The sequence below is a fragment of the Mus pahari genome, chromosome X, assembly GCF_900095145.1.
Source record: "Mus pahari chromosome X, PAHARI_EIJ_v1.1, whole genome shotgun sequence".
NCBI classification, from domain to species: domain Eukaryota; kingdom Metazoa; phylum Chordata; class Mammalia; order Rodentia; family Muridae; genus Mus; species Mus pahari.
This window is the reverse complement of record NC_034613.1, coordinates 61234450-61246995: the sequence shown is the minus strand read 5'-3', so window position 1 is coordinate 61246995 and position 12546 is coordinate 61234450. Positions and strand designations below refer to the sequence as shown.

The 12546-nt window shown below is 36.2% G+C and overlaps 1 protein-coding gene across 1 annotated transcript in view; it reads left to right on the top strand.

Moving 5' to 3' along the window:
- Positions 1-12546, top strand: part of Gabra3 (gamma-aminobutyric acid type A receptor alpha3 subunit) — a 218036-nt gene that overhangs the window by 82670 nt on the left and 122820 nt on the right. The window contains exon 3 of the mRNA XM_021187493.1: positions 9157-9278. Within this exon, the coding sequence (XP_021043152.1) occupies positions 9157-9278 (122 nt within the window). The remainder of the gene's footprint in view (positions 1-9156; positions 9279-12546) is intronic.

Sequence of the window (12546 nt, the reverse complement as noted above, 5' to 3'; positions counted from 1 at the left end):
GAGAGAGAGAGAGAGAGAGAGAGAGAGAGAGAATATGAGAGAGAATATGAGAGAATATGAGAGAGAGAGAATGAGAGAGAGAGAATGAGAGAGAGAGAGAATAAGAGAATGAGAGCAAGTCAATCATACCGATCAAGCTCTGAAAACTTTATTCAAGAGTGGCAATATAAGCATAAGCAAGATGAGGCTCCAAGGGATCAGGGAAGTGCCCAGGGACTCTCTGAAGGTCAGGTGGCAATCTTCAGCTCCTGGAACCAATGGTCATAGTGTCCTTTTTTCCCCACAAACATTCTTACTGTTATGATCACAAATGTTTTCTCAGGATTGTTTATGTAAGCTAGAAAATATCCACAAGGCCATGGCTGAGGCCATGGCTCACGGCAGGGCATAGAGTATTCACAGGACCTATGGCCTCTCTTCCTATTGATGACTGACTATGCCATCCTCTGCTATATATGCATCTAGAGCCATGAGTCCCACCATGCCTTCTCTTTGGTTGGTGGTTTAGTCCCAGGGAGATCTGGGGGTACTGGTTAGTTCATATTGTTGTTACTACCATGGGGCCGTAAACACCTTCAGCTCCATGGGTACTTTCTCTAGCTCCTTCACTGGGGACCGTGTGCTCCAATGGATAACTGTGAGCATCCTATATTTGTCAGACACTGGCAGAGCCTCTCAGGAGACAGCTATATCAAGTTCCCGTCAGCAAGCTCTTGTTGGCATCCACAATAGTGTCTGGGTTTGGTGGTTGTTTATGGGATGGATCCTCAGGTTGGGCAGTTTCAGATGGTCATTCCTTCAGTCTCTGCTCCACACTTTGTCTCTGTAACTCCTTCTAAGAAGTATCGAACTATCCACACTTTGGTCTTCCTTCTTGAACTTCATGTGCTTTGTGAATTTTATCTTAGGTATTCCAAGCTTCTGGGCTAATATCCTTATCAGTGAGAGCATATCATGTATGTTCTTTTGTGATTGGGTTACCTCACTCAGGATGATATCCTCCAGATCCATCCATTTGTCTAAGAATTTCATAAATTCATTGTTTTTAATAGCTGAGTAGCACTCCATTGTGTAAATGTACCACATTTTCTGTATCCATTCCTCTGTTGAGGGACATCTGGGTTTTTTCCAGCTTCTGGCTATTATAAATAAGGTTGCTATGAACATAGTGGAGCATGTGTCCTTATTACATGCTGTAACATCTTCTGGGTATATGCCCAGGAGTGGTATTGCTGGATTGTCCAGTAGTACTATGTCCAATTTTCTGAGGAACCACCAAACTGATTTCCAGAGTGGTTGCAATCCCACCAGCATTGGAGGAGTGTTCCTCTTCCTCCACATCCTTGCCAGCATCTGCTGTCACTTAAGCTTTTTTTTTTTTTTTTTAAGATTTNTTTATTTATTATATGTAAGTACACTGTAGCTGTCTTCAGACACTCCAGAAGAGGGCGTCAGATCTTGTTACGGATGGTTGTGAACCACCATGTGGTTGCTGGGATTTGAACTCCGGACCTTTGGAAGAGCAGTCGGGTGTTCTTACCCACTGAGCCATCTCACCAGCCCTTAAGCTTTTGATCTTAGCCATTCTGATGGTGTGAGGTGAATCTCAGGGTTGTTTTGATTTGCATTTCCTTGATGACTAAGGATGTTGAACATTTTTTTTATGTGCCTCTGCTATTTGGTAATCCCCAGTCAATAATTCTTTGTTTAGTTCTATGCCCCATTTTTAATAGGGTTATTTAGTTCTCTGGAGTCTAACTTCTTGAGTTTTTGTATATACTGTATATTAGCCCGCTATCACATATAGGATTGATAAAGATCTTTTCCCAATCTGTTGGTTGCTGTTTTGTCCTATTGACAGCGTCCTTTGCCTTATAGAAGCTTTGCAATTTTATGAGGTCCCATTTGTTGATTCTTGATTTTACATCACAAGCCATTGGTGTTCTGTTCAGGAATTTTTACCCTCTTCCCATATGTTCGAGGTTCTTCCCCACTTTCTCCTCTGTAAGTTCCAGTGTCTCTGGTTTTATGTGAAGGTCCTTGATCCATTTAGACTTGAGCTTTGTACAAGGAGATAAGAATGGATCGGTTTGAATTCTTTTACATGCTAACTGACAGTTGAACCAGTACCATTTGTTGAAAATGCTTATTGTGACATTTTCATACATGTATATATTTCTTTTATTACTTCCATTGCCGTACTTCTTTTACATCTCTTTATATCTTCTCTGACCAGTTCCTTTTCTCTTCACCAATGGAATCTCTTTTGCTTTCATATATTTTAAAATCCTGATGCTACATATAAAAGAAAACAACTAATATTTATCTTTTAGATTCTGAATTATACTAATTTTCTTCCTTGGTATTGCCCTTCATTTTTTTTATTTACATTTGACTATTGTCCAATATTCCTAGAGATAGAATTTGTTCCATTTTACTATTGTGAGGTTAAGTATTAAATATAATATGTCTCTTTTTTTTTCTCTTTTGGATATTTTCCTTATTTACATTTCAAATGTTATCCCCCTTCCAGGTTTCCACTCCACAAACCCCCTATTGCATCCCCATCACCCCCTGCTTCTATTAGGGTGCTCCCTCACCCAACCACGCACTCCTGCCTTACCACTCTATATGAGGGCATAGAACCTTCACAGGACCATTGGCCTCTCCTCCCGTTGATGCCAGATAAGCCCATGCTCTGCTACATATGTGGCTGAAGCCATGGGTCCCTCCATGTGTACTCTTTGGTTGGTGGTTTATTTCCTGTGACCTCTGGGGAATCAGGCTGGTTGATATTGTTGTTCTTCCTATGGGGTTTCAAACCCCTTCAGCTCCTTCAGTCCTCTCTCTAACTCCTCCATTGGGGACCCCGTGATCAGTCCCATGGTTGGCTGCTAGCTTTTAGTTCTGTATTTGTCAGGCTTCTGTCAGCAAGTACTTGTTGGCATCCACAATAGTGTATGGGCTTGGTGTCTGCAGACGGGATGGATCCCCAGGTGGAGCAGTCTATGAATGGTCATTCCTTCAGTCTCTGCTCTACCCTTTGTCCCTGTATGTCACTTTCTATGAGCATTATATAGTATATCTCTGGGGTTACGCAATACTGGACTTATGTTTATAGAATTTTGATTCCTTGTGTCTGACTTCCCTGGGCTAATATAGGTGTTCTAAATGAGGTAGAAATGAATATCACCTCTTCAAATCTTAAAGCTTTTACAGTTTCACTTAGGGGATCAAGTTTCTAAAATACATTACATATTTTCCTATAATTTTAAGGATTTTGAACAGAATAGTTCCTTTCCTTGGTAAATTTTTGTTCTCAGAAAAAGCATTTATTATATTTCTCCCACAGCTAGCTGTTTTTTATTTTTATCCTTAGTGTTGTCACCTTTCCTGTTTATATTGTTTTCTAACTTCCTGCTCAAATTTAGAAAAACAGCTATTCAAGCATTTTAGCAATTATGTTAAATAGGAGGAAATGAAACCCTGAAACAGCAGAGTAACGTATTTGGTTTTAAAGCAAGGGCAAAATGACTGCATACCTCTTGAATTAGAGACCCTTTCCTGTTTATTCTCTTTCAAGTTAAAAATAATTCATGCTTTGTACACAGGAGATTAGTAAAGATTTGACTCTGGATATTGAGTTTGGCATTCTTTATATATTTTAGAAATAAATGAACTAGTTCAACTTAAAATACATGGTGCATATGACAGTTCTCATACTTAAAAGAGCGATTGTTTACTTTTGTTTGTTTCCATGTCCTCTTAATTATATGTTTGAAGAAATCTATTTGCTGTATTATTTATTCTTTATTGTAGCAGATCACCCAAGCAGAATACTCTAGCAGCTTTGACAGTCAACAATGGCCTATTGAATAGTATTTCATTTAAATCACATGTTAATATTAATGATTCTCAGTGTTTGTTGTTTACAAGCCAGAATATGGGCTTTACACCAGAAGGCTGTAATACAGAAACACTGCCTAATAATTTGTATTTGATCAAATATTCCAGACCATTCTAGTGTAAGGAACTTTGGTAAATACTTTGGAAAGACAGTTAATGTTTTTTAGCAATACCAGATCCTGGAGCTTTAGTAGGGGAGTTGTTGAAAAACCCATATACAACATATACTTTATTTTCTCATTTTTTACTCAAATTAACTGAGGTCAAGAAATTATATTCCTAAGAACTTGTAGCAAGTTAATAGAAAAGTCAGGTTTAAACATAGTTTTCTGATACTTTGTTGTGTAGCTATTTTTTTCTGAGATAAAAATAGTTGATCTTTGAGGGAAATGTGTTACAACATAAGCTATCAAAAGGGAGGTAAAACAAGAGGGTTTCTAAAGGCAGGTGAAACCTTACATCCTTCATGGAAGTTCATTAAGGCCAGTAAGTTTAATAATTTTATAGCTTCAGGACATCCCTGAAACTGATTCAAGTTACTAGGCTCTACCCTTCCTTAGTATAAATAAGCTGTAAAGACTGCTTAGAGACACCCTCAGAGAATTGAGATGCTTGGAAAAAGCAGAGACTAGCTTAACTGGCTGGAAGAGGCTCAGACCAACGAGTTGAGTTGCCTGTAGGTTGAATAGTGTGCTCTAAGTTTCTAGCTTTTTTGAACTGTTTTCCTTTTTGGGATGGCTTTTGGTGATGCCAATGTCTTTAAGTCATTTTTGCTCTTATAAGTAACTCCCATTAAACTCATTAGTTCACCAAGTTGGACTTAGGTGGTATACATATTTTGGTCTGTTTAACCATCATGTAATTATTCTTTTCTGGATGAAAATGAATGACTATCAGTAGTTCACTAATGCTTCAACAGGAATATTCCCAGCTAGTGCTTCCCAATGAATATTATATTGAAGTTTTATAGTTTATTGAGTCAGTCCAACTCTCAAATGAGGCACTTCATTGGAAACTATTTGAAGAAGGCTAATTTGAAAGGTGAGCCACTGTGGTGTGGGTATACGGAAGCCACAAGAAATAAATGAAGAACCCATAATAGATGATAGATCATGTAATGAATGCTTTCTTATGAAATATTGAGATCTTTTGTTAAGGATAAAAAGAACCTGAGGAGATTTGAGAGCCCAGCATCTATGAACCTAAATTTTACCTTTCTTTATGTGGCCTTTAGCCATGGTGGACAAAGTAAGTTAAAATTGAGAAGGCCAAGGAACCTTATTGTTAACACATGTCAGAATTCTGGAAAGAGAAAAACATGAAAACTGTATCTGGTACTGTGTATAGTATTGCATGATTGTAACCTCAGCACTTGGTAGATAGGAGCAGGAGGATTAGAAGTCGTATACATGACCTAAATTATATGAAACTCTGCCTCAAAAATTGCATCCAGGAGGGTAAATGAAAAATATTGGGGAGCAGGCCTCATACTTGCTAAGTATAATGTACATTAGAAGCTGTGATCTAGAGATATGTAACACATTGGTACAGTTTTTTTTTTTTTTTTTGTCTCAAGATAGTATGGTAGTGATAATGGTGATAGCTGATATTTTAAGTTGAAGAGAAGATGGTGGGAAGTTTATTACTTCTCGTTACACAACATAGCCTGATTTAGTATCATTGAACCAAAGATGTAAGTGTATTGATCTTGAAATTTACATTCTCATGGCTTGAGAAAGATCTCGGTGGTTAAGAGTGCATATTGCTCTCACCGAGAACCTGAGTTCAGTTCTCAGCATCAACATACAGAGAGAAGTTTAGGAATGGTTGGGATTTTTCTTTAGGGTGGGGACTTAGAAAGGCTGTTACAATCATCAGAGAAACAGCCTTTACAACTATTAGGGAAGCCTGGGGCCAGGACCTGACCAGTGGAACTCCTCTGGAGCAAGGCCTAGCAAGTGGAGTTCCTCAGGTTGGGGTCTTGGGCAGATATTCTCTTTGTAAACTTTGTATACTTTGAAACTTTGTAAACCCTTAAGGCACATAAGTGTCCATGTCCCCACCTGAGAAGCTGCAGTGGACAGGCCCTGACCCCAGATTTCCCTAATAGCCCTAAAGCCTGCTTTCTAATGTCTGTAATGATCTCTCTCTCTCTCTCTCTCTCTCTCTCTCTCTCTCTCTCTCTCTCTCACACACACACACACACACACACACACACTTCAAGGGGATACTCCTAGTGACCTATTTCATTCAATAGACTCTGTTTCCTAATAATACATAATACAAAGTATTGATTCAGTTAATAAAGTTATCTCCCTCACAGTAAGACCATGTATCAATATAACCATTAGCTGAGAACTAAACCTTCAAAATAAGAGCCTTTTGGGAGGATACTTTATATGAGAACCACAATAGATTATATAGACATGACCTAGCCAAATCCCATTCTTAATTCATTAAATACCTTCTAGAAAGACGGTATAATGTGTGCAATTGTAGGTGTTTGTGATGACTACCTGGATATATAATGAGTATTATAATGGTTAAAACTTTGTTTGACTTCCCACTTCTGGGAAACACTTGTCTTTGAGAACGGAAACCTTGACGACACTAAGAAATGAAATAAACTGATCTGACCATAATTTCTGATCCAAAAGTAAAGTAGTGGAATTTACAACTGTACACATATATTCAGAATATATTATATAATGCTATGAATGTCAGGCTAAGGAACTGGAATTCTATTTTGTAAGCCTTATGGAAACCTTGAGTGCAGTAGAGAGAGATGATCTGCCTAGCCTTTTAGGTTTTTTTTTTTAAATTCTATTTTTCTTCTAGTAGACATGCAAAATTAAGGAAATTGCCATTCCTTTAATGCAGTGCATTTTTCTTCTCTGTGGGTTTTATATGAACTGCATCAGCAACTCTGCAGCTGTGCTTCTCTTGCTTTTCCTGAACGTAAACACACTGGCATCTTTGATGAGATTGAACTAATGCTGGTAGTACTGATATCCTGTACTTAATCTGTATGTGGTCCATGAACTTTTTCTCATAGCATAAAAGTATACATTTTAAGGGTTTCTCATTTCATTATTAGAAGTTTTTAAAAAAATATTTATTTTTATTCTTTAATCCTTCTGGTAGAAATTAAGAAACAGTCTTTACTTGCAAAGCATTTTTTTCATTCCCTCCCAAAGATTTCCAAGGTAGGAAATATAATTTTACTCAAAGTTTATATGCCAACACGGATGGGGGACATTTCCCAAGGTTGCACCCACAGGTAAAGAGCTACAGACAATATCTGATGAGATAGGGAGAATCAATCTTTTTCAGGGACAAGTTCCGCAATAGGTTATCCTGTTCCAAATATTTACATTTAAACACATGCACGTTTAAGCAGTACTAAATGGACTTAGAAGAATGTATGTATGTGTACATACATTCATCATATTCTATACAACATAATAAAGATTTGAGAGGGAATAAGGAGGACATAGGAGTTGAAAGGAGGAGGGGAATGTAAATGATTTAAATACGGTGTTCATACATGAAATTCTCAAACTGATTTTTAAAAGGAAATAAACCATCTATATCAAGTGGTGATAACAGAACTAACACTTCAAATATTTTATTTTAATTTTCTGAAAATACTACCAATATATTTTTAGGATTAAATATATTACTAAGTTGCTTGACTCACAGATGGTGCACTGGCAGACTTATTTTTATTCTTTATGGGAAACTATCCTTATCTTATTTGATCTAACCAACAGTGATAGGAATGAATAACAACGGCCATAGCTATGGGATACATCTCATCAATTTAATACATGTATAGTTTTATGCAGTTTCCTTCTTTCATTGGTACTAATATGTTGAGATATTGCCTAGGTAAATTAAAAGCGAAAGAAATTATGTGATTTCTATCATGATGTACTATTTTCCTATAGTACCTTTGGATAAGCAAAAACTACAATATCCTGTTCTACTTCAGTTATTGAAGAGAAGGTTCTGATGAGCATTCTACTACAAATCAACATTTGGTTCTCTAAGCAAGAGAAAAATATATCAGTAACCAAGTAAAATCATAGAAAAATTTACTGAGAATATTTTTGGCTTGTATTTAGTATTAACTTCTTATTAGTTCCTTGAGAATCTTGATCAAGTACAAAATCATAGAGAAATTTACTAAGAATGTTTTGAAACTGTATTTAGCATTTTTTAAAAGTTAAGTGAGAATCTTGGACAGTTTGTCTTTATTATACCCAGTTCCTACTCCAACTCCTCCTAGATTCACTCCTCTTTTCTGCACACATTCTATCTTGTATCCTTCGCCTTCCTTTTCTTTTCTTTTTTAGAACATTCAAATGAATCTGCACTGTCCATTTATTGATGATATGTGGTCTTCCCCTGGAGCATCATGGACCTATCAGGGGCCATGTTCTGAAAGAAAATCGATTTTCCCTCTCCCAATAGTCACCAACTGATAATAGTTCCTCGAATAGGGATAGGTTTAAGTGTTACAGCTTGCATGGAAAGATATCTTGGAAGTCAGGAGCCAAGGAATACCACGAAGTCACATTGCATAACAAACATTATGTAAAATATTTATTGGGAGGGAAAAACCTAGGAGGTTGGCTGCCTATGTTCTGGTGAGAAGCATCAGAGAACTGGGAAGAACATGGGGTCTGTATAGGGTTTATTGGGTAGGGGTGCTTTTCAGGGTGGCCCGGGATTGATTGCAAGAATTACGTGGCCTGATTTTGGGGCAAGCTTATTCCTTGTAGCTTTACTATTTTCTAAACTCCTATGGTTGCTCTATCTTTATATGGTGGTGACTGAGAGTAGTTCAAGGTTTTGTCTGACTTTAGTGATCATGTATCTCTCTGGACTAGATTGGAGGTAAGTTCTCAATAATAATGGTCTTCTTTAATTTGATCAATCAAATGTCTGCCACTTATTGTTTCCAGTAACATTGTATCTGAGATTTCTGCATGTGTTTGTCTGTTGCTAAGATGAGGCTGAAACATGTACCTGGCAAATTTCATGCAAGTGTAGAAGGGAGAGTTCAGGATTGGAGTACTGTTCATTTCCTACACAGGCAATTCTTGTAGCAAATAAGAATTGTTTACTCTGTGGGTCAAGATGTACAGCTATTAAATTTGCCTGGTCTACTTAATGAAATCTTTTAGAATTCAAATGTTTTGTCATGTAATTGTTTCCTATTAAGAACTTTATTTTCCTTTGCAGACTCTCTCCCAAGCATGCCCCAGATATTCCTGACGATAGTACAGATAATATCACTATCTTCACTAGAATCTTGGATCGGCTTCTGGATGGCTATGATAACCGACTTCGACCTGGACTTGGAGGTCAGTTACTCCTTTAAAACTCTTCTGCTGAGATAGTGCCCCTTAAACACATAATAATGTGCCTTCTGTTGATGGAGGCACTTAGTCTGTAGTTGAGTTTCTTCCCTCTGAGCACAAGGATTTTATTCTGATCCTTTACTTCAGCAACTGACCTGTCATCTGTTTTTGGAGAATTTCATTAAGCAAGACAAATATATTATGCTATGGACTGTCTTGAATGGAAAGTATGAATGTGTATGTTTTTAATTCTCCTCAATATGATAGTCACTTATTCTGTACTCTTTCATTGCTAAAGACTATTATTACATACTTCCATAGAACAAAAAAAAACTTTATAAATAATACACATATAACTTAACCTAATATAATTTGCATTCCATATTAAAATTTTCTAATTATAATCAAAATTTTCCTTACAACAATCTCTCTTGATTTGGATTTATATCCAGGCTTGAACATCCTCATTCCTCTTCAACATATAATCTGGTAATAATCTTTTATGATGTTGCTAGGGTGTTCCTTATTTGTTTTTGGAAATAAAAGCACAAGAACTAATTGTATCTTTCTTGGAAAATTATTCAAGAAGGAGACATTGTGTGTTTATGTGTGTGGGGTATATGTATATATGTATGTAAGTATGTATGTATATGTATGTGTGTGGTATATGTATATATGTGTATATGTGTGGTACATTTATGTTTGTGTGTATGTGTATGTGTTTGATTTTTAAGGTTGATGTCTACCAAGTTATATATCCTAAAATTACCATTCTTAGCTTATATTTAATAGGCAATTATGTATGGTATGGTATGGGGCATTGAGACTATTCTGATTGCATATTCCAACTTGTATCCAATAGTTTTAACAACTATAAATCACCTTGCATAGTGACAGTGAATTCCATTATTCCTGTACATTTTCCAGAGAACATTTTTTAAAGGCACAGTATTTCTTTTTCCTTTATCTAATTAGAAAATCACTTGTATGAATTTTCTTATCTTACCTGATGCATTTAAAATAATATTATTCATTGTGGCAAATAATTTTGTTTCCATTTTTTCATATTTTTCTACTGTAACTCATTTGGTTTGGCTCCTGTGTTCTTTTGGTATGTTCCTCCATATTTTAATAGAACAATTTTTTAGTAGAAATCATTCATTTTGGATTTATCTTGTGTATTTTTCTGGTACAGCCACTTCTCCAGAATAGGTCTTTGGTGAGGAGTTATATTTAGAATCTAGGTGTTCTTTTTGCTGTAGCAGCATCATTGCTTCTGTTTGTTTCAGTGAGCAGAGCTTAGAAAATGGTTAACACACATGTATACATGCACACATATGTGCATAAATATGCCATATATGTACCTGTATATATATATATATATATATATATATACATATATATATATATATATATGCCTAAATATATAATGTAAATATAAATGTAGTTTAGGGAGTTTATATTCATAATCCTACTTCCAGCTCAGCATAGTAGTTTTCATTGTTATGTTTACTCAGTCTTTTAATACACCTTCAATTTACCTTCAAGTCATTTTTGGAATTACTATACCCCTACTATTATAATACACATTTGCTAAATAGATTAAAAGATATATTTGCAGGATTTTTAAATTTGTTTTTAGAATAAGTCTGTATGAGCTTTGTGGGATACAAATAATGTACTGAGGTAGGACAGTATTGGAAGAAGAAATCCACCATACATTAATTGCATTTATCCTTGATTGGTGATTATAGGAATGAACAAAGTATGTGACGGATTAGTGTATAGAGTTAGAAAAGTTGGGTATAGAAAGAACCACTGCTTTTTATGTTATTTGTTGGGCTTTATTAATTAATTATTCATCTTTATCTTTGCAGAATTCACATTTAAATAAAATACAGTAGTGGGTTACTGGGTACAGGTGGGTCTAATTTCGGTGATGACAGATTTTTTTTTTTGATTTGATATTTTCTTTTTTAATTGGATATTTTATTTCAATTTACATTGGACCTGGAAAGAGGAAAGCATTTGAAATGTAAATAAAGAAAATATCCAATCAAAAAAGCACTGCTTTTTATCTTGTTCTTTTGGAGTTGTTGAACAGGGAATGTAGTATAAAGAGGAGGAAGGAGTTATGAAGTGGTTAAAGGAGATAACCTACACCACAGAAGGTCTCCTGACCTTCAAACACATATTATGTAATGTTTTTCCCACTCACAAAATATGTAGTTGTCTGTTAAAAAATAAATGTCAAAATATGAAATGAGACTATTACTATATTAAAATTACAGACTTGATTTATCTTCTCATCTAACTTGCAACTGAGAAGTGATCAAATGCATTGAGTAATGTTCTTCAGAAACTGAACAAAGATACCATGTGCAGTGATCATTAAACTGGGGGTGGGGGAGAAACAAACAAAGTGAGCGAGAGTCACCTGGGAGCTACCAACTGCCTGCTAGCAGCCCTAATGCTGCTGCCTGCAGGAGCTCCTTAGTGACAAGACAAAGGGGAGAAAGACTGGAGGAACTGAGAGTATATTAGTCTCCTCGGTTTAGGAGATGTAATCCTTAATACCAGGAACATAAAAAAGTAGCATGACTATAGGGAGGAGGTAAGTAAGGAGAGAAAGAGGAAGAGAAAGAGCAAGACAGAAAACCAGAGAGAGGTCCAGAAATCATCAGAGGATTCTCTGCAAGTTTTCAGGCAAGTATTGTCAGGTTGCACTAACACATACCTAAAACACTAATACTGGAAGTCAGAGTGAGTCAAATTGGAAGGGGTGATGAAAGTGAGAAGGGGCGTGGGAGAAGACAGAGGGGAGGATGGAAGTGTAGGACTGATGTTGATGCAGTGCTCATATATGAAGTTATTAAAAATACTTTATTAGGAAAAGGCGAAACCAAAATTTTTTGTCTCATTCCTCCTCTTGGTCCTCCCTTACACAGTCCTTCCTCCATTTCCTCTCCCTGAAAAAGGTATTTTAAAGGAAAAGCAATATCTCAGATTGTAGGCAAATGAAAAAACCTGAGAAAGTAGAGAGGACTACAGTTACAAACAGAAAATGAGCACACATCGACAAGCAGTCTGAGTTAATGGCATTTTAATAAACAGCAGCATAATGGTAATGGTTTCCTGGTAATATTTACTAAGACAGAACTACGACGACGACTACTTCTTCTTCTTCTTCTTCTTCTTCTTCTTCTTCTTCTTCTTCTTCTTCTTCTTCTTCTTCTTCTTCTTCTTCTTCTCTCTCTCTCTCTCTCTCTCT